This window comes from Piliocolobus tephrosceles, chromosome 6 (assembly GCF_002776525.5).
Source record: "Piliocolobus tephrosceles isolate RC106 chromosome 6, ASM277652v3, whole genome shotgun sequence".
Classification (NCBI taxonomy): Eukaryota; Metazoa; Chordata; class Mammalia; order Primates; family Cercopithecidae; genus Piliocolobus; species Piliocolobus tephrosceles.
In genome coordinates, this window is record NC_045439.1 from 138,805,864 (window position 1) to 138,828,752 (window position 22,889).

General features: G+C 37.1%; 1 protein-coding gene across 7 annotated transcripts in view; it reads right to left on the reverse strand.

The window, feature by feature from the left end:
• The window catches only part of DENND4A (DENN domain containing 4A), a 132,353-nt gene that overhangs the window by 55,455 nt on the left and 54,009 nt on the right, over positions 1-22,889 (reverse strand). For all 7 annotated transcript variants that reach the window (XM_023220803.1, XM_023220808.2, XM_023220807.2 and 4 more), the window contains 8 exons: positions 22,628-22,866; positions 18,321-18,387; positions 17,197-17,255; positions 15,105-15,249; positions 14,646-14,821; positions 8,118-8,218; positions 3,141-3,359; positions 1,602-1,747 (listed from right to left, as the gene is read on the reverse strand). In XM_023220803.1, coding sequence (XP_023076571.1) covers positions 1,602-1,747; positions 3,141-3,359; positions 8,118-8,218; positions 14,646-14,821; positions 15,105-15,249; positions 17,197-17,255; positions 18,321-18,387; positions 22,628-22,866 — 1,152 coding nt within the window. The remainder of the gene's footprint in view (positions 1-1,601; positions 1,748-3,140; positions 3,360-8,117; positions 8,219-14,645; positions 14,822-15,104; positions 15,250-17,196; positions 17,256-18,320; positions 18,388-22,627; positions 22,867-22,889) is intronic.

Genomic DNA, 22,889 nt, shown 5'->3' on the forward strand with positions numbered 1-22,889 from the left:
CTTTTCCACTATAAAGTTACTCTTTTCCCTTTTGTCATTAATATGCATTTTGTGGGGAGGTCCTTAATAACTACGTAAGATCCTGCTTCTCATCAGATGACTTTCAATTGATTGATATCTGTGTAGACTCATGGTTTCTTATTTTACTCAACGGGCTAATCTGTTACCAACATTTGATGCTCAAATTGTCCTAGATTTGCCTGTGGAAATCCCTTCAAATTGACTTCTGTGTGTGTATTTTGTTTTAACATGTCTCCATCATTCTTGGGGCAATTCTTGGTTTTCTAGCACAAGATACCTTAGGGCTTATCGGGTATTTAGAAGCCAAAAATCTATATGTTAGGTGTGCTCATTGCTGTTGGGGTGTGGCTGCTTCCAGGTCCGCCCAATGTACAGAGGTAGGGAATATGTGTGTGTATACACCCAGACACATATACTTACATCTACATTTATTTCTGTATCTATCATTGAAAACCAATGATACTACACCAAATCTCCAACTCTACACCAATGCTACAGGGTTCAATTTAGTTTTCTTCACTTCTGTATTTGTAAATTTTTTCTCTCAATAAGAAACTTTATTATCTTTAATATACTTATTTGATCAATCTCCCCAATATGTAACATTCTCCCATCTTTACCACCACCCCTCTCCCATGCAGATGACTTCTACACCTTAATGTGGTTTTGACAACCCCCTCCAGACCAAATCCTGCCCCACCATGCTGACACCTCTCTCATCTAGATGAAACTCTGACATCTCATTTGCTTCCCTTGCTATTCCCGTGAGGATACTCTCCCCACCCTGCTCAGACTCTGACACTCCATGTTGTGGTCACCTCTGTATGAGTGCTCTTCTCATCCTGTTTAGGTTCTGACACCCTGCAGCAGTCTGCCCCTGAACATGGACACCCTCTTTAAACTGCCTGTCCTCTGATTCTCCAAGTTAGAACATGCCTCTCCAGGAATACTCTCCTTACCTGGCTTGGGCTCCGACATTCCAGCTAGGCTGTTCCTCTCTCTCCACCCTATTCAGGTTTTGAAACCCCTCTCTGGACTACCATCCTATTACCTCCTCTCTCTCCAGCATGAATACCTGCCTTGCTCTGTCCCACCTAATGATATTAGGACTGAATGGAAAGGTTTCATATATAAATTTAAAATTATAGAACTAACTAATTTAAGCTACAAACTCATTCTCAATTGTGGAAATATTCAGGTAAAACATTTATTATACTTTTACACCTACTTTCAGCATGTGATAACCCATCTCTGACAAAAAGGAGAGGTGAAAATTACAGATGTTTAAGTTGGAGGTGCACAGGCTGGCAAAAAATTCCTGGTTTTATAAGTGGGCAGGGAGGGTTAGGGACCTGATTGCTAAAACAAAACTTATGATTTAGTAAAATTCTACAAGGTAATTGTAAGAGGTGCATTCTATAACTTTTAGCAGGCTACCAAAACTTGCATTATAAGCAGTCAATGATGAAAATGAAATTAATTTCGATTTCATTAAAAGCTATAAATAGAAATTATAACTCATAACATTTATAACAGTAACATAAAATAAGTTAGGGCATTGTAGATGTACCGTTACTTACTTTATCTACACAATCATCAAAAAATGCCAGGCTTGCATCTTTGTCACTAACAAAAGAACACTCTTCAATGAAGCGAATAAACATTTGTGTTTTAGTCATCATGTTATAGAATTTTTGATGTGACCGGTCCCGGCTTCTTAAGAAAGCTGTTCAACATAAATATATAATATCAGAATACATAATATCATTCATAGATTCACAGAATATTTGCACTAGAAAGAATCTGAACAACCATGTCATCTACACCTCCCACACCACTACCATTTTGCACGTGCCCTGAGAGGTGAAATGACCTGACAAAGAAATAGGAGAACAGTAATAAAGGAACATAAACCCAGATCTCTCAAATCCTCACCCAGAACTGTCTCCATTGTTCTCTCACCATCTTGAAGATTATAAACTAGTACATTTGAAAATTGCTCTCTTTTCCCCCAAAAGCTTTGCATATTACATGCACATACTTGCTCTCACACTCCATATAAATATATACATTATATATATAATATATATATATATATATGGCTTTTTCAAAGCAGCAGTAACATTCCCTCGTATACATTCATGTTTGTGTCTTACTTATTGAAAACAGAGAAAAGGTTTATTTCCTGATTTCACCTTACTAACTATGCTCAGTTACACTGCACTTGGGCCTCCTTTCAGGCACAGGAATTCAAGCTCTTTCCAGTCTCAGGGGCTGTGTAAACTGTTCTCTCTGCCTAAAACACTCTCCTACTTTACCTTTGTCTGGCTAATTTCTACTCATCTTTCAGATCATGGATCAGATGTTACTTCTTCAGAATAGCCTTCCGTGATATGAGGTTGTGAACTGAAGTTGTTCACTCATTATCTCCAATCGCCTATCCTCTTGACTATAAGCTCTCTGAGAGAAATAACCATGACTCTCATCTTTTACTTTTTTTTTTTGGCCATGTCTCTTTTGCATACCACTATATATCCAAGGCCTAGCATTCAGAGGTACTCAATATATACTTATTAAATGAATTTCTCTTTCAAATGTTAAATACTACAAAAGAAAGTAAATATGTATTATAAAACCGGTTGCACTCCAGAACTTCCCAACTTTTTTTACTTCATGGCACAGATAGGAAATATCTATAAATATCTGTAAAGTACCCAATATTTGAAAATATTCGTAAACTATACTGAAATAAAACAAATGAGGTTATTCAAGCCTGGAGGTGACCATTCCAGAGGTTCCTCTGTATCCCCAACACTGCCTGCTGCTCTGAAAGCTGAAAGTATCAGTATCTCAACACATATGTGACACAAAAGCGCAGTCGGTATATGGTTGGGAGGCTCTATACTTTTCTTCTGCATATCTGCTAATGGGATTATATCTAATATGCCTGAAAAATAACTAGTCCTATGGAAATGGGTAACCAACAAAGCTGGTATTCACGTTCTCCTCAAAACAGGTATGTATTCTCATAAATATGAGCTATTAACACAGACAGCAAATGAGTCATCACAAAGTTAAGCTCAATGACATAAAAGCTTTAAAGCTATGCAATCACTCACCTTGTAGGGCAAAGAGAGAGGCTGCATCTGTGGCTGTCTCAGATGGGGCTTGTGTTATTGGCCTTAAGTATGATCTGTAACCTTTTAAAATAGAGGCCATGAAAAACAAAAATGCCTCTTGGATTTCCAAATCTATCATGTGCAACCTCTTTCCAGAATTAAAATCATAGTCATTCATTGCTAAATCCATTAGTCCATCATCTCTTGGTCTCTGCTGCACTGTGAAGACACAGAGTGTTAGTGTTTTCTCCGAACTCACAAAACACTCATGATGGTACCAGTATAATTTTGTTGTGTTTTCAAAAGGACCCAAGCTACCTCAACTCTTTGTTTACATAACTTAATCACATGTAAACCTTAGCAAAGCCTGCCATAGCATTTTGTAGGCTCCGTTGAGTAAATTTTATCTAAATTAAACACAAAGTTACCCCTGTTTATCTCACTACCATCAGGAAAAAAAGCGTTCAGGCCAGCCATGGTAGCTCAAGCCTGCAATCCTAGACCAAGGCAGGAGGATCACTTGAGGATAGGAGTTCAAGACTAGCCTGGGCAACATAGAGAGATTCTGTCTCTACAAAAAAATTTTTTTAAGTTCATGTTCTAAAATAACTACATATAAGTTAACAGTGATTATAACCCAGAAAGCAACAAAATATCAGAAAGCTGCTCAACTATAAATATATGTCAGAATACATATCATTCATAGGCTGACCGAGTATTGGCATTGTTCAGAAAGAATCTGAACAACCATGTCATCTATACCTCCCACACCACTACCATTTTACACATGCCCTGAGAGGGGAAATGACCTGACATAGAAATAAGGAGAATAATAAGAAAGGAACATAAACCCGGATCTCTCAAATCTTCATACAGAAATGTCTCCATTGTTCTCTCACCATTGAAGATTATATATAAACTAGTACATTTGAAAACATGAAAATATTTCAAAAATTGCTCCCCTTTCCCTCAAATGCTTTGCACGTTTTGTTTGTTCTGGTTTGTTTGTTTTTTGAGACAGAGTCTCGGTCTGTCATCCAGGCTGGAGTACAGTGGCACGATCTTGGCTCACTGCAGTCCCCACCTCCGGGGCTCCAGAGATTCTCCTGCCTCAGCCTCCCGGGTAGCTGGGATTACAGGTGCCCATTACCACGCCCAGCTAATTTTTGTATTTTTAGTAGAGACAGGGTTTCACCATGCTGGTGAGGCTAGTCTCGAACTCCTGACCTCAGGTGATCCACCCGCCTCGGCCTTCCAAAGTACTGGGATTATAGGCATGAGGCACCATGCCCAGCCACTTTTCATGTTATGTGCACATACTTGCTCTTACACTCTTTCCATATGAATATATATAAAACATATATTTTATATATTACAGATATGTCTTTTTCAAAGCGGCAGTGACATTCCCTCTTGTATTCATTCATGTTTGTGTCTTTCTGATTGAAAACAGACTTTAAAAAAAGGGAAAGAAGAACTATTGCATTTACCCTGTGCAAACTGGGCACAGGGCAAATGCAACAGTTCTTCTTTCCTTTTTTTTTTTTTTAAATACAAGTACCTACACAGGAAGAACATACAAGGATTAAAATACAAAAAACAATTCTTCTTCCTGGACAATTCAATGCTAAAGTCATTAGATAGTAAACATGTAGTTTTACAGTAGAGAAGTCTAGTAGACACCACCTTAATCAAGTGATCAAAGTGAATATCTTCATCAATAATGTGACAAAGCAAAATAGTGTGCGATATGATATAAGGACGCAATAAGAGAGGCACAGCATCACTTCTGTGATATTCCTGTCAAAGATGTGTGACCTGGGCCAGGTGCAGTGGCTCACATCTGTAATCCTAGCATGGAGGCTGAAGTGGGAGGACCACTTGAGCCCAGAAGTTCAAGACCAGCCTGGCAATATAGTGAGATCCCATCTCTACCAAAAAAAAAATTTTTTTTTAATTAGCTGGGTGTGGTGGCGTGTGTCTGTAGTCCCAGCTTCTCAGGAGACTGAGGTGGGAAGATCACTTGAGCCTGGGAGCTCACAGCTGCCATAAACTGTGATCGCACCACTGTACTCCAGCCTGGGTGACACAGTGAGACATCCTATCTCAAAAAAAAGAAAAAAAGATGGGTGGCCTGTATTTATTATGAGAATGCTCAGATAGACCCACACCATGGACAATTCTACAATGGTAAATATAATCTTCAAAGGTGGCAGAGAATCTGAGGAACTGTTCAGGAGGAAAGGCAAATAAAGAGACTTGAAACTACATACAAAACCTGATTTGGAACTGGATCCTTTTGTTATAAAAAGAACATTATCATGATAACTGGCAAAACCTGAATGTGGTCTGAGGATTAGGATGACAGTAATGCTCAATGTTAATTTCCTGATTTTCATGGTTACATTGTAGTGATGTCAAAGAATGTACTTCGTAGGAAATACATTCTATTCAAATGTCATGAAGCATCTAATGTCAAAGGGTCAGGAAAAAAAGTTTGTTATTACTTCAAAATTTTAAAATATAAGGAACAATTAATCATCTTCGAGAGTTTTTGGAGGAGTTCTTATTGTCTAAAAAAGTGAAAATACTGAAAGAACGTAAGGCATTGGAACCACAAAGCCTACGGTTTTTTTGTTTTTGTTTTTGTTTTGAGATGGAGTCTCACTCTGTCTTCTAGGCTGGAGTACAGCGGCACAATCTTGGTTCACTGCAATCTCTGCCTCCCAGGTTCAAGCTATTCTCCAGCCTCAGCCTCCCAAGTAGCTGGGACAACAAGAGTGCACCACCACGTCCGGCTAATTTTTGTATTTTTAGTAGAGATGAGGTTTTACTATGTTGGTCAGGCTGGTCTCGAACTCCTGACCTCTGGTGATCCACCTGCCTTGGCCTCCCAAAGTGCTGGGATTACAGGTGTGAGCCACTACGCCAAGAAAGCCTAGGTTTTAATCCCAGCTTCATCCTTGTTAACTGTATGATCTGTGAGAAGCTACTATATGCCTCCTTCAACCTCATTCTCATAGTTGTAACATAAAAGAACGTGTGTGAATGTGCTCTGAAGCTATAAAGTGTTATACAGTTCTTAATTATCAGTATTATTTAAATGTTTGTAGTTTTAACCCTTGAGATTCTGCCTTTCATAAAAGTTGAATGGGCTATTTCATTGACTTTATATATATATACATATATATATATATACATACATACATATATATATATACATATATACATATATATATATACATACATATATACATATATATATATATATATATATATATATATACACATATATATATATATATATAAAATTTGAGTCAGGGTCTTGCTCTGTCACCCAGGCTGGAGTGCAGTAGCACAATTGTGGCTCACTGCAGCCTTGACCTCCCAGGCTCAAGTGATCCTCCCACTTCAGCCACCCAAGTAGGTGCATTGCCACCGTGCCCAGCTAATTTTTGTACTTTTTGTAGAGACAAGGTTTCAGCGCATTGCCCAGGATGGTCTCAAACTGCCTGGACTCAAGCAATCTGCCTGCCTCAGCCTCCCAAAGTGCTGGGACAATAGGCCTGAGTCATCCTGCCCAGCCAATGTTAATAATATTTAAATATTGCTACAAAAGCTGTTGGGCTTTTCAGCTATTCAAAAGAAGTGCAAACACTTTTAGAAAGCAATTAACTAGGTAACAAATAATATTACATGCATGATTTATTTGTTCCATAAGGCAAAATTTTGTTATGTTTTATGTCATTAGTTTAATATCCCAATACTTATGAGCTACTTTGGAATTATCTACTTGTTATGAAGTATGCTTTGTAAATATTGTTTTTATCCATGTCTATTTCCAACTACACTATACACTATGATGAATCCTCAAGGGTGTAGACTACCTCCTATGCTTATGTTGTACCTAATACATAAATGTGAACCTCAAATACTGCTATATCACTATTGACCATACGTTATATAATAAGTATTAAGTTATGGATTCTGAATGGGTCATCTGCTATACTACCAAGAAGATTAGATAAAAAAAAAGAAGGTTTAATTTTCCTTATCAACAATTCTGGACAGGTCAAGATATATCCTTATATATATCCTTATATATAATAGAAATATTATTATATATAATATAAATATTCCACATCCTAATCAATTTTCATTTTGATTAATTTCTTAACGCTAACTTCTATTTTCAAACTTTAAGATAGGCACACAAAAAAATTAAAAAATGTTTAAAAAGATAAGCACAGCATTAAGATCCACTGAAGGTGAAAAGCTCTTACTCCACTGAAATCATCAGTATTTTCTAATGTAGTTTACATCATTTGTCTTAGATTTTCAAAACTAACTTTCTATTCTATGTATGAAGAAATTAGGCCAGGCACAGTGGCTCATGCCTGTAATCCCAGCACTTTGAGACGTCGAAGAGGGAGAACTGCTTGAGCCCAGGACAACATAATTTGTCCCTATAACAAATTAAAAAATTAACCAGGCATAATGCCTCATTGTGTCTGCAGTCCTAGCTACTGAGGAGGCTGAAGTGGGAATACTACTTGAGCCCAGGAGGTCAAGGCTGTAGTGGGCCATGTTTGTGCCACTGCACTACAACCTGGATGACAAAGCAAGACTCTGTCTTAAAAGAGAAAAAAAAAAAAACAATATAAAGGTGGAACCCCACATTTTTTCCATGGTATTTCAGTAATGGTAAAATTAACCACCTTAACATCCTTTTGAATGTTGTTATTCTATGTTGTTATTGAATGACGGTTCTATAAAAATTTGGAAGATATAAAATACATATTTTATAAATCTCTCATTCATCTTCTAACAAATTTTGCTTTAATGATCATCTGCCTTTAAAATGGTAAAACCACTTTCTGCTAGTTAAAATAAACATTATTCTTTTATAAGTAAGGCAAATATTTGGAGTCCCTTTTTCAGATTAAATTACCTCCTTTAATTAAGTTATCCACTTACATTTTGCCAATTGCTGATGCAAATTATTCAGTGTGTTCATCAGATTTTTACATGGCTTCTTTGGAAGTATCTTCCAGGCTACATTTTTCTTGTCACCAATTCTAAGATTAAATAACAACAGAAATATATTTGTTACATGGTCTTTGGGAGGGGGAAGGTATATATCTGTTATATATAAAAATGGGAAAAGATTAAACACATTGAATGAAAAATGAAAAACATACAAAATATTTGCATTAACAAGAGAAAAATCCTACGGGGTAAACTGGCATGTTGAATATTTAAAAATTAATTTCTATGAGGGTAGAACCTTGTATTAAATACAGCTCACAAATTTATATTTATACTGAGTAAATTCCAGTTGCTTTGGAATCTTGCTAATCACCATAAAGCTTAATGTGATGATCTTTACTCTTAATCTCCACTTAAGTGTGCTTAGACACCTAAATATTAGAAAAATCCTACAAGTTTTTTTCTTATATACTGTAAGGAAAAGCACTACAAAAACTTTCAGTAAACTCATGATCCACAGAGCTTATCAAAACACTTTGGTATATTTAAATACTTAGTTTCTTAGTTTCCTAAGAGCATAAGTAAAGATCATTTTTGTTTCTTTCAAAAAAGAAATAACCTATAATATTAAATTACTTGAAAAAAGTACAACATTGTGAAATACTTATATAACTATAAAAGAGGCTATCTGTTAAAAAATGATAAAGCAGTTTCCCCCTTATCTGTAGGGGATACATTCCAAGACCCCCAGTGGATGCCTGAAATCACACAGTTCTGAACCCCGTTTTTACTATGTTTTTTTCCCAAGCATATATACCTATGATAAAGCTCAATTTATAAATTAGGCACAGTAAGGGATCAATAACAATAATGTATAATAAAATAGAATTATAACAATATACTTTATATAAACATTATGTGAACGTGGGCTGTCTCTCTCAAAATAACTTACTGTATTGTACTTATGCACTTTCAGACTGCAGTTGGCCACAGATAACTGAAACCATGGAAAGCCAAACTGTGGGTAAGGGAGGAACTATTGTATCTTTGTTTCTGGGACAGGCTCCCATAATCTCCTTTATTATAGTTATTACAACACAGTTGGTCTCTAAACCATACATGGGGTAGGAGTAGAAAAGAGCATGGTGATAAAGCATTGCGAAGCATCTGGACTTAAAGATAGCTTTGATGACTCCACTTAAAAAAAAAAAAAAAAAAGACAACATCTCACTCTGTCACCAAGGGTGGAGTGCAGTGGCACGATCACGGCTCACTGCAGTCTTAACTCCCAGGCTCAAGTGGTCCTCCTGCCTCAGCCTCCCAAGCAGCTGAGACTACAGGTGCACACCCCTACAGCCTGCTAATTTTTATTTTGTAGAGATGAGGTCTTGTTTTGTTGCCTAGGCTGGTCATGAACTCCACACCTTAAGAAATCCTCCTGGCCTCTGCCTCTCAAAGTGTTGGGATTACAGGCAAGAGGCACTGTGCCCAGATGACTCTACTTTTTATTGAATCAGTTTATTTCAAAAGCAAAGAATATTCATTTTAGAAAACTTGAACAATGTATAGAAAAAGAAAAGTAAAACACTCATATTCTAACCACCACAGAACAACATAACACAGGTGTGTAGTGGAACTTGCTGAACCTTTTTATATTCCCTAAACTTCCTACAGAACAAAAAAGGGCAAATATCACTTTGAAAAGTAAACAAAGAAAAAAGAGTGGGATAAGAAAGATTAAGCTGAACAAAAATGACTGTCTTAGAATTTGTCCCCTCTACCTTTCTACAAATGAGAATAAAAATAAAGATAGGGCAGAGTCAAACTGCAGATTTCCTGCTGTGAAGGTGTGATTACCTTTACAATGTGACCAACAGGATCCTCTGTTATAGTAAGAACGCAACGTAGAAACACTTTTCAAATTATTTTCTTTATGAAACTCAGTAACACAGTTTTCCCACTGTGTCTTACCATTCACTGCATAGTGCCTGTCTTGCTAGACTTAATTACGAGTGTCTTAAGAGAAAGGAGAATACGTGGTTTGCCATTTTATTCCCAGTGCCTAGCAAAAAAGGGCACTCAGGATATGTTTGTGGCGTAAATGAATGAACAACATCTTGGTATCATCTGATCACATCTAATTACTGTTACTGCCATAATTTCCGCCTCTTGTTCTTGATATCTTCGTTCTAAAACTTGGCTGGGTAAGGGGATTTTTTTTTTTTGAGATGGAGTCTTGCTCTGTATCCCAGGCTGGAGTGCAGTGGCGCGATCTCGGCCTACTTCAAGCTCTACCTCCGGGGTTCATGCCATTCTCCTGCCTCAGCCTCCCGAGTAGCTGGGACTACAGGCGCCCGCCACCGCCCCCTGCTAATGTTTTGTATTTTTAGTAGAGACGGGGTTTCACTGTGTTAGCCAGGGTGGTCTCGATCTCCTGACCTCATGATCTGCCTACTTCGGCCTCCCAAAGTGCTGGGATTACAAGCATGAGCCACCGTGCCCGGCCGTAAGGGAAACTTTTGAAGTACTTGAGTTTGGTCTATGATCATCTTCTTATAAGAAAGATCATCTTATGAGTAAATGTATACTCACGATGACTTCCACTTACAAGATTACTGTATTATTTTATGACATACACATATTACATAGTTACCCAATAATTAGTGGTAGAGGCATTAGTTTTGGAGTCAAACAGTAATGGCTTTAAAACCCAGTTCTGACAGTATAAGCTATGTGCCCTTTGGTAAGCCGCTTAAAAATCTAAGCTTTGGTTTCCCTACTTGTCAGAAGAGTTAATAAGAACTACCTCTGCTGGGCGCAGTGGCTCACACCTGTAATCCCAGCACTTTGGGAGGCCGAGGCGGGTGGATCACGAGGTCAGGAGATCGAGACCATCCTGGCTAACACGGTGAAATCCCATCTCTACTAAAAATTACAAAAAATTAGCTGGGCATGGTGGTGGGCACCTGTGGTCCCAGCTACTTGGGAGGCTAAGGCGGGAGAATGGCGTAAACCCTGGAGGCGGAGCTTGCAGTGAGCCAAGATCGCGTCACTGCACTCCAGCCTGGGCGACAGAGCGAGACTCTGCTTCCAAAAAAATAAAGAACTACCTCACAAAGTATGGAGAATCACATGAGATGACTTAGGCTACATATGTAGCTTTACACTTAGAACATACATATTAATTTCTTTCCCTTTCTTCAGAAATTTCTTGATATTTAAAACATAGTCTGTATTATATATACTTAAGACAGACACGGAAGGGAAAAAGAAACCAAAAATTCCACACTTGGGATTTGTTTTCCTTTCAAATTTCAGGCTGGGGCTTCAGAAATTCTAATTGAAGGAAAGTAGAAAGCTGTCAGTTCGCTAGTCTAGTCCTCCACCCGTTTGGGACGGTGATAATGCCAAGAATTCATGAGCACAAACAACTCATGTTTCTCTGATTCTTTAACTCATTAGTGATCAAAGCAGAAAGAAAAGAGTTCAGACCTCAGCAACTTCGAAAGAAAGACAGAAAGAAAGAAAGAAAGAAAGAAAGAAAGAAAGAAAGAAAGAAAGAAAGAAAGAAAGAAAGAAAGAAAAGTAAGTAGGAAGACAAAATTCTTCTAATTTTTAAATTATTTGTATAAATGGGGTCTCTTCTGGCCTCAAGTGATCCTCCTGCCTCAGCCTCCCAAAGTGTGGAGATTACAGGTATGAGTCATCACACCCAGGTATGAGTCATCACACCCAGATGAGAAAATTCTTTTAACAAATTAAGAGACATTATAAGGGTGGAAATACAACTTATTACCATAATAAAAACAGTATACACTCTTACCACTGCTAATTTCAATTAAAAAATATTACATCATGTAACATTAAACTGGCAAGGAAAAGTTATATTACTTTAATATTTGAAAGTATTAAACAGTTCTGGTAAAGAATGAAATGTTGATGGTAAAGAATCATTGAACCTATTGATGCCATATGTAAAAGGGCTTTTACGCATAAAATATATTTCATATTTTCTTCGTTAGGCTTTCCATGAATAAAAACTTTTTGACAATACGCATGCTTTATAAGAGAATATTCATTTTCTGCTAAACTTTTCTAATGGTTTAGGCACTTGAGGTTTTAACATATGACAAGACTGAGAACTAATCTAAGGTTTCATAATTAAATCGAAAAGCTTTAGGCTGTCTCGACCCTTTGGGAGGCTGAGGCAGGCAGATCACCTGAGGCCAGGAGTTCGAGACTAGCCTGGCCAACATGGTGAAAACCCATCTCTACTAAGAATACAAAAATTAGGTGTGGTGGCGTGCACCTGTAGTCCCAGCTACTTGAGAGGCTGAGGCAGGAGAATCACTTGAACCTGGGAGGAAGAGGTTGCAGTGAGCCGAAATCATGCCACTGCACTTGAGCCTGGGAGACAGAATGAGACATCGTCTCAAAAAAATAAAAAATCAAAATTTTTTCAAAACAAGCTTTAAGATAAAAAGCTCTTATTTAAAAATGGAGAAAAACTGGGTGTGGTGGCTCATGCCTGTAATCCCAATGCTCTGAGAGGCCAAGGGAGGAGAATAACCTGAGGTCAGGAGTTCCAAACCAGCCGGGACAACATTGCAAGACCCCTTCTCTACAAAAAAATTTTTTAAAAAATTAGCCAGATATGGCCGGTCGTGGTAGCTCACACCTATAATCCTAGCACTTTGGGAGGCTGAGGCAGGTGGATCACAAGGTCAGGAGATCGAGACCATCCTTGCTAACATGGTGAAAACCTATCTCTAATAAAAATACAAAAAAATTAGCCAGGCGTGGTGGCAGATGCCTGTAGTCTCAGCTACTTGGGAGGCTGAGGTAGGAGAATGGTGTGAATCTGGGAGGCAGAGCTTGCAGTGAGCCAAGATTGCACCACTGCACTCGAGCCTGGGTGACCAAGTGAGACTCTGTCTCAAAAAAAAAAAAAAAAGTGGCCAGGCATGGTGATACACACCTGTAGTCCTAGCTACTTGGGAGGCTGAGGCAAGAGGATTGCTTGATCCCAGAAATTTGGCAGTGAGCTATGATCATGCTACTGCACTCCAGCCTGAGTGACAGAGTGAGACCCCATTTCTTTAAAAAAAAAAAGGAGAAAAACCTACTTCTCATTTACATATTTAAGTGTAAAAGCTGTACCAGCTTTGGGGCTTTATTAGATTAAATCATAGATATTATAAGCATGTCCTGTGGGTGCAATGTGGACAGTGCATCAATTTCCTCTTCCCTGAATAGATTAAGTATGGAAAATAAGGGACACAAAACAATGCAGAATTATAAAAAGGCTTTAAAAATAGTTCCAATAGCTATAACTTACATATAATTTCAATGCAAAGAGATGAAAACATAAAATCCTTGCATCCCTAGGGTGTAAAGATAATGAAATTATGTATAATTTTAAAGTTATTTTAAAATGTTAAAGCATTTATTTTACTATGGTTTTTTTTTTTTTTTTTTTTTTTTTTTGAGATGGAGTCTCCCTCTGTCGCCCAGGCCAGAGTGCAGTGGTGTAATCTCAGCTCACTGCGACCTCCGCCTCCCGGGTTCAAGCGATTCTTCTGCCTCAGTCTCCCAAGTAGTTGGGAATACAGGCACCTGCCACCACGTCCAGCTAATTTTTGTATTTTTAGTAGAGACACGGTTTCACCATGTTGGCCAGGCTGGTCTCGAACTTCTGACCTCAAGTGATCCGCCCGCCTGGGATTCCCAAAGTGCTGGGATTACAGGTGTCAGCCACCATGGCCAGCCTATATTTAAGTATTCTAATAGTATTATAAAAGACTAGAAATAGGATTGAAATATTAAAGAATGGTGTTTTAATTTAATTTGTGATTTCACCTATACTCATATCATTAAAGGGAAATAAACTTTTTCTATTTCTAACCTCAATTTCCCTTTGGCTAAATTTATTTTTCTTTTTCTTTTTTTTTTTTTGTGAGACGGAGTTTCACTCTTGTTGCCCAGGCTGGAGTGCAGGGGTATGATCTCAGCTCACCACAACCTCCGCCTCCCAGGTTCAAGCGATTCTCCTGCCTCAGCCTCCCAAGTAGCTGGGATTACAGGCATGCACCATCACGCTCAGCTAATTTTGTATTTTTAGTAGAGATGGGGTTTCTCCTTGTTGGTTAGGCTGGTCTCGAACTCCTGACCTCAGGTGATCCGATCACTTTGGCCTCCCAAAGTGCTAGGAGTACAGGCGTGAGCCACTGCGCCCGGCTCCCTTTGGCTAAATTTCTAAGCAAGCCTAACATTAAAATGTTTCTTAAATATTGAAAGCCTGAGGATAAAATGTATAGTCTTTCCAATAAAACCTTCTTTAATACTCCAAATCTACTCCATTTACGCATAAGGTATGATTCAAAGATGGTGATTACCCCACATAACAAGGAATACAATATATCTTAAAAGAATCCTACTTAATCACAAAATATACAGTTACATACATATGCTACAAAGTTGTAAAATATAGATGTAGAATCACTAAAATGTACTTACTGAGAAATAGTGTTGGTATCTACGTCAACACAACTGACATCTGGTGGAGGATCATAGAGATCAAAGTATCTTGAATCAATCCCTACTATGAATGGACATGGTGCACTCAAGACATCTGCTAAAGCCAGTGGGCAGAGAGGAACATACGGGCATGGCCAGTGGAAAGGGAAAATCATCTTGGATAAACAAAAGATAGGAGAGCATTTACCTTTTTGATACTTAAGCATAATTTATCAGCACACACAAAAAACTGTCTTTTAAATATTACCTAAAGTCTAATGCCTGATAATGAATTAAATAATTGTAACTAGAGTTAATGGTCAGGAAATCAAAACTGCTTTCAAAAAACACAAATTCATTACTCTCTGAATTTTAGTTAAGCATTAAAATGGCTTTAAGTTATATAAATAAACTAAGTTTAAACTAAATTGACTGCCAATAAGAAACTGTGATACTCACAGACACTAATGCTTCTGTCACACTAGTAAGCACGGATGGCCGTAGGGAATGGATAAGAATTTTATGTTCTGTTACTGCAAACACCAGTAGTGTCACAGCATTTTCAGGGCCTAAATTCTGGAGTAGTGTTGAAAACTTGCCACCACTGTCAATTCAAACAAAAATATATAATTAAAAAATAATGATTCAAACACCTCATTATCTAAAACAATGGGCAAAAGTAGTTGATTAGAGTAGGATTTGTATTATATATGTTGGCTAGGGTACAATTTGTATTATATATTCACCATTAAACATGATTGCTGCTATGATGAAGGGAAAACACTGCATCACAAACACTACGAAAACAACGCAGTTCTGGAAGATTCCAAAATCATTCTTTTGCACTGTATTCAATATGGAAAATGAAAAGTCATCTGCTTCATTTCATGTAAAAAGATCTGTCATGTACATAATGTCCAAATAAAGAATGCAGTTTGTAAAAGGGATGCTTTGATTGAAAGCAAATCCTTAAATGGAAGTTTTTTGGACATGGCCTATTTTCCACTGTAATTATCAGAAAAACCATATGACTTACAGGCCCACTTCCCTTAAGGTAAATACACATTAAAACTTAATTTTATGAATAATCTTTACTACTGTAATGATAATAGTAATAGGAAATCAAGAGGTAGAAAATGATGAGATACACATACAAAACAAGTTAATAATGAAAACAATAAACTTAGGCCTTCTATATAGTAACAAAATACTGAACTGACAAAGTAAATAGTTCAGTAAGCTAGCAAGTATTTTGTTTATATAATGCTAAACAACTAGTTTCACTGCAATAATCTTTTAAATAAAGCAAAACTAGTAACAAAAGCCTCTTGGTGAAATGAAAACATATGTCCACAAAAAAATTGGGGTAAGTTCATAGTAGCCAAAATGTGGAACTATCCTAAATGTCTATCAACTGATAAACAGATAAATAAAACATATATCTATACAATGAAATATTATTCAGCAATAAAAAGAAGTACTGATGCATGAGGCAACATAGACAGACCTTGAAAACATTAAGTCAAAGAAACCAGACTACATATTGTATGATTCCATTTATATGAAATGTCCAGTATAGATAGATCTACAGCAACGGAATGTAGATTAGTAGTTGACTAGGGCTGGACAGGGGTATGTGTATGTTAGAGATAGGAGGAATTAAGGAGGTTAACTGCTGAAGGGTAAAGAGTTTCTTTCTAGGGTGACGAAAATGTTCTAAAATTTATTACAGTGATAGCTGCAGAACTCTGTGAATATAACTATTCAATCATACACTTTAATTGGGTGAATTATATGATATGTGAATTATATCTCAATAAAGCTGTTACCTAAAAAAGTCCTTTACGTAATTTAGAGTAACATACATAGTCTCAGTCATTGTTTCTAGTTTATTTTCAGCTCAAACAAAGGTTAAGAAAATATTTGTCACTCTACACTGAGAGCTAGTGATGAAATAATCTGCAATTCTTACAAAATTAATGTCAAAGATGGCAGCTGCTCTCCCTTAGGTATCTGCTGTATAACTTAATCAAACTGTAACCATTTCTCTGATGAAAAAATTACACAGCTAATCAACTTTCAAGAAAGGATACTGTAGAGAAAACATACTTAATAATTTCTCTGAACTTTTAAGGTAAGAAAATACATTGTCCTACTCTACAATTTAATAATTAGAACCACTTTTTTTCTTTTGGAAATTAATTGCATTTTAAAAAGAAAAAATTAATTGCATTTGAATGTTCTTCAGAGGTTAAAGTTCAAATTAATTGTTCTCATCATCTACATATATAAATACACCACACACACACTCTTATTACACAATAGTAGGTACTTGATGATAATAGATACACAAAATACAAAACACTATTATAAAAGTTTCCTTTTTTCATTAATAACTGCAACCCAAACATTAAGTAAAAGAAATTTAGATAAGTAGTAGTTCAGTGAGAAGTACTCCCATCAACATTTGAAATTTTAGCTAGGAAAAAGAAAATATTTGAATGTTATGCTAGATTGAGAGAAAAATAAATAGAAATGAGGTTTTACTTGCCTTAGTGGAAGAGGTGAAGACACAGGCTGACTGAGAATTAGATTATCATGTGGTGATAACTGGAAGAAGATTTAAAATAAAGAATTTGAAACATAAAGATGAACTTTAAAACACCACTTTCTCTTAAAAATATACAGAATAATGATTATGCCCATGAAGTTTCACTATATGCATTTACCAGTATCAGAACAATTTATATCACTAAGATCTTGAAAAACAGGTCCTGACCCCTTCCAACTACTAACTCTTCTTACTGTGAATCCTCTTTTCTTCTGTCCTCAATGGTTTCCCTGATGCCATTTTAACAAATTCACACTGAAAGACTAAATTATTCATTTAATACCAAAATACCAGGGTCAAAAAACCTATGGCCTACATGGCAAATCCACAGATTGCCTGTTTTTGTAAATACAGTTTTACTGAAATATAGGCATGCTCATTCTTTACATATTACCTAGCTGCTCTTGTGCTGTAACAGCAGAGCTGAATAGTTGTGACAGAGATCAGATGTCCAGTAAAGGCTAAAATATTTACTGTATGACCAATAACCAAAAAAGTTTGTTAACTTCCACCATAAAACAATCTTTTGTGTGTATTTAAACTGAATGTGCTATGTATTTTCTTACACTAAATACCAGGAAACAAGACAGAAATGACATGCGGATATTCAGACTGAATATAAAGCTCAAAATAATATTTTTTAGATATTTTATCTGTATCAATATAATAACGTAATTACTCTTATCTATGTTTTGAAATTTATGCACACATAACTTTTCCTTGTATCTATTCTAATACATTTAACTTATTAAATGATTGCCAAAGGCACAAACTTTCAAATACCTACAACAAATTTAGGGGAAAAAAGTTCCTTTCTGTGTATTCAAAATGTCTACTTCAACCCACTTCTTTAATTCTTGAATGCTTTTTCTAAGAAAAGCAGGAGATGTCTGGGAGGAGTCAATAAAACATTAAGAGCCCAAACTACAATGGGGAATAGTATCTGGTTCTCTCTAAATCTCATTAGGTTTTTTTCCTCATTCAAAATTGTTATTCTTACGTTACATTTTGACAGAGCCAATAACAACTCATAGGTCCCCCAATCAAAAACAAAAAAACCTTACCTGAACTAAAATCCGTGGTCTCTGAGGAGATGGAAAAGGAACTTTATGCATAAAATGAGAAATATGCCTTGAAAACAAACAAAAGTATAAGTGATTCCAAAGTGAATGCCATATGATATAAAGGTCAACATGTCATCACTAGTCCAAGTTGAGTCAAAACCCTGTGTACCTATTATTTTGAAATCCCCAGTACTATGAAAACAAGTGAACAACCAAAAATCATTCATCCCATTAAAGTTGCTTCTGCCTAAACCCAGTGACTTTTCACATTAATAGGTATTCACATTCAACAACATTTGTTATCACTGTCTTAAAAGTCTGTATAACTTTTACCTAGATAATATGTGACATATCAGTGATGTGGAAATTACCCAAAAAGTAAATTCTTACATGTACGATATGCTTTTTAGTCAATTGCTCATATTTCATATACAACGAACACTTAAGGTGCTCCAGAAAAAAATGAAACCATTTAATAGCTTTTAAAAAATGAACAGTATTCTTTCTATTAACAATATGTTAAAAATTATGTTAAAATTTTGTAGGGTTTTTTTTTCCTAGAATAAGATGGATAAAAAGTTAGATCTATGGATTTTGTTTTTAACACTATGGAACAGAAAAAAAGCGACCATAGTGAAAAATCTTTCCTGGGGGAGAATAAGCTATTTTATTTCTGAAATTTTTTCAAAATTTTTGTTTCAGTCTGAATGTTTGTATTATTTTTTTAAAACATTATTTCAAAACCATCTTAGTTTCAGAATAAATAAAATTTCAACTAGATAGACAATACTAGAAATTTATTAATTTACAAATATGTTTTGCCTGTTTACTATATAAAAACACACCAACAGACATGATAGGATATGTATAAAAGGCATAAAGCCACCAATGTCTACCATTAAAGTACTCATAATCCAAACAAACATTTAGCGGGGGATGAATACCACAGCATATACATCTGCTTGAATTATGAAGTAGTTAGAACAGCAAAAAACAAAGTGTGATCCACAAACCCCTAAAGATATTCAAGATCCATTCAGGGAAGATCTGCAAGGTCACAACTATTTTTATAATAACAATATGATGTTGGCCAGGTGTGGTAATCCCAGCACTTTGAGGGGCTGAGGCGGGTGAACTGATTGAGCCTAGGAGTTTAAGACCAGCCTAGGCAACATGGTGAAATACTGTCTCTACAAAAAATACAAAAATGAGCCAGGCATGGTGGCATGCGCCCGTAGTCCCAGCTACTTGGAGGGCCTGAGGTGGGAGGATGGCTTGAGCCCAGGAAGTCCGGGCTGCAGTGAGCCATGATCATGCCACTGCACTCCAGCCTGGGCAACAGAGTGAGACGCTGATTCATAAACAAAAACAGGCAAGGCGCGATGGCTCACACCTGTAGTCTCAGCACTTTGGGAGGTCAAGGTGGGCGGATCACTTGAGGTCAGGAGTTTGAGACCAGCCTGGCCAACATGGTAAAACCCTGTCTCTACCAAAAATACAAAAATTAGCCAGATGTAGTGGTGCACGCCTGTAATTCCAGCTACTCAGGAGACTGAGGCATGAGAATCACTTGAGCCCAAGAGGCAGAAGTTGCAGTGAGCTGAGATCAATCACATCACTGTACTCCAGCCTAGGCGACAGAACCAGACTCTGTCAAAAAACAAAAAGAAAAAGAAAAAAACAAGCAAACAAAAATTATATGATGTCATTTGCTTTTTGCACAATGTTGACATTTGCACTGACAGTGCAAGAGCATTCTAGGTAAAACTGCTGGTGACTTACTATGAATCAAGGCAGTGGTACCAAAATGTACTAGTAGTTGCTATATTCTTTACTAGTATACACTTGCAGTAAGAGTGTCAACATTAGCAGTAAATATTACTAATTTTATTAAGTTTTGGCTGTAGTGTACATTTAAAAAATTCTGGATGATGAAAGGGAAACTACACATAAAGAACTTCTGTTGCATACAGAAGTACAATGGTTGTCTTGATTTTGGAAATGCACTTGTACAACTAAGTTGTGAGTGAACTTGCTGGTTTTCTCTCACAGAGTGCAATTTTTGTTTGAAAGATGACTGACAGGCCAGGTGCGGTGGCTCACACCTGTAATCCCAGCACTCTGGGAGGCCAAGGCAGGTGTTTCACCTGAGGTCAGAAGTTTGAGACCAGCCTGAGCAACATGGCAAAACCCCATCTCTACCAAAAATACAAAATTAAGACAGGTGTGGTGGCACACGCCTCCCAGCTACTGGCAGTATTTGCCAATAATTAAATACAAACTTTCAAGTGGAAATTAGAATTCTGCCACCATGAGCTTGAAAGCTTCCTAATGCTCAAAAACTTTTCTAAGATAGGTGGTGATATTAACTAATGTGATTTTTTAAATATTAATAATAAAATGTGTCTACATTTGGAAGATGTGCTTAACTTGGCAAATCAGTATTTTCCAAATGACCAATGCACAATGCTACAAAATAATGCATAACTGAAAGTTCCCCCAAAGAGTCAAACAGACCAACAGATTTTTTTTTTTTTTTTTTTTTTTTCTGGAGACGGAGTTTCGCTCTGTCGCCCAGGCTGCACTGGAGTACAGTGGCACGATCTTGGCTCACTCACTGCAACCTCCGCCTCCCGGGTTTAAGCAATTCTCCTTGCCTCAGCCTCCAGAGTAGATGGGACTACAGGCACCTGCAACCACGGCTGGTTTTTGTATTTCTTTCTTTCTTTCTTTTTTTTTTTAGTAGAGACAGGATTTCACCATGTTGGCCAGGCTGGTCTTGAACTCCTGACCTCCTGCCTCAGCCTCCTGGAGTGTTGGGATTACAGGTGTGAGCCACCACACCTGGCCAGATCAATAGATTTTAATGTAACTGACAAAGTTCACTACTACAGTTTTAGATTGCAAATAACTTTTAAGAAACCAACATTTGTCAAGCTTAGTGCAGTGTCAAAAAAAAGAATATCCAAAACTTTCTGAAAATATTATCCAAAATCCCTCCCTTTTCTATCTACATAGCTGTGGGAGTCCAGGCTTTCTTTGTATATTTCAACCAGAACAACTACTGCAACAGATTGAATGCTTCTGCATTCCATATATGGAAGCCTGGCTATGTTCAATTAAGCTAGACATTAGAGATTTGCAAAAATGTAAAACAATGCCCTTCTGCTCACTAAAGTTCTTTTCGTTTTGGAAAAATTATTTTTCAAAAAAGACATTTATATTAACATGTAATGGGTTTGTTATCTTTAAAATAAATAGATCTGGCGATTCCATTACTGGGTATATTGCCAAAGAAAAAAAATGCATTCATCTAATTTCTCCTTTACATTCATTATATGTAAATACGGTAAGGAATTTTTTTTTTTTTTTTTTTTTTTTTTTTGAGACAGGGTCTCCCTCTGTCACCCAGGCTGGAGTGCAGTGGCATGATCGTGGCTTACTGCAATCTCCATTTCCCAGGTTCAAGTGATTCTCATGCCTTGGCCTCCCAAGCAGCTGGGACTACAGGCATGGGCCATGTCCAACTAATTTCTGTAGTTTTGTAGAGACAGGGTTTCGCCATGTTGCTCAGGCTGGTCTCAAACTGCTAGACTCAAGCAATCTGCCTGCCTTGGCTTCCCAAAGTGCTGAGATTATGGGCGTGAGCTATTGCACCCAGACCCAGTAAGAAACATTTTTAAAGGTTCATAATAAATTTAAATTATATGTAAAATAAGAATTTAAAAATTAGTAAAAAATTTTCAGCATTTGTCCAGATTAGGAGCTCTAAACTTCACAAGAGCATCTCATTGGAGACAAAATTATTATTATTATTTTTGTTTTTTTTTGTGAGACAGAGTCTCGCTCTGTCGCCCAGGCTGGAGTGCAGTGGCTGGATCTCAGCTCACTGCAAGCTCCGCCTCCCGGGTCTACGCCATTCTCCTGCCTCAGCCTCCCGAGTAGCTGGGACTACAGGCGCCCACCACCTCGCCCGGCTAGATTTTTGTATTTTTTAGTAGAGACAGGGTTTCACCGTGTTAGCCAGGATGGTCTCGATCTCCTGACCTCGTGATCCGCCCATCTCGGCCTCCCAAAGTGCTGGGATTACAGGCTTGAGCCACCGTGCCCGGCCGGAGACAAAATTATTTTAAATAACAAGACCACAAACACACAATGGAGAAATACTACCTGACTGAAATAAACCATTTTTTTCAAATAACTCTTGAGAAATCTAGTATCCATATAAAATTTACCCAGTTGCCAACACAAATTTCCCACATAATGGAAAGATCTGTCAAATGTTGAACCAAGAACACTTAACTTACTTCTCAATTGGAAGGACATGAGGCCCAGAGATGGAATAACGATACAGAAAAGTCAGAAACTTCCTGAATGCATCAAAAAAAGGCCAGTGAGAAAGAAGACAGATGCATTTGTTAGTATGAATTGTTTTGGAACTATCAGACTTCCCATCTGCTGATGTTAAACCCAAAAGAAGTCTCTGTTTTTCTGTGAGATTCTCCTCAGAGTATGGTTCATAAAACTGAATAGCAGCACCATAAACCTGCAAAACAAGTAATATATCCA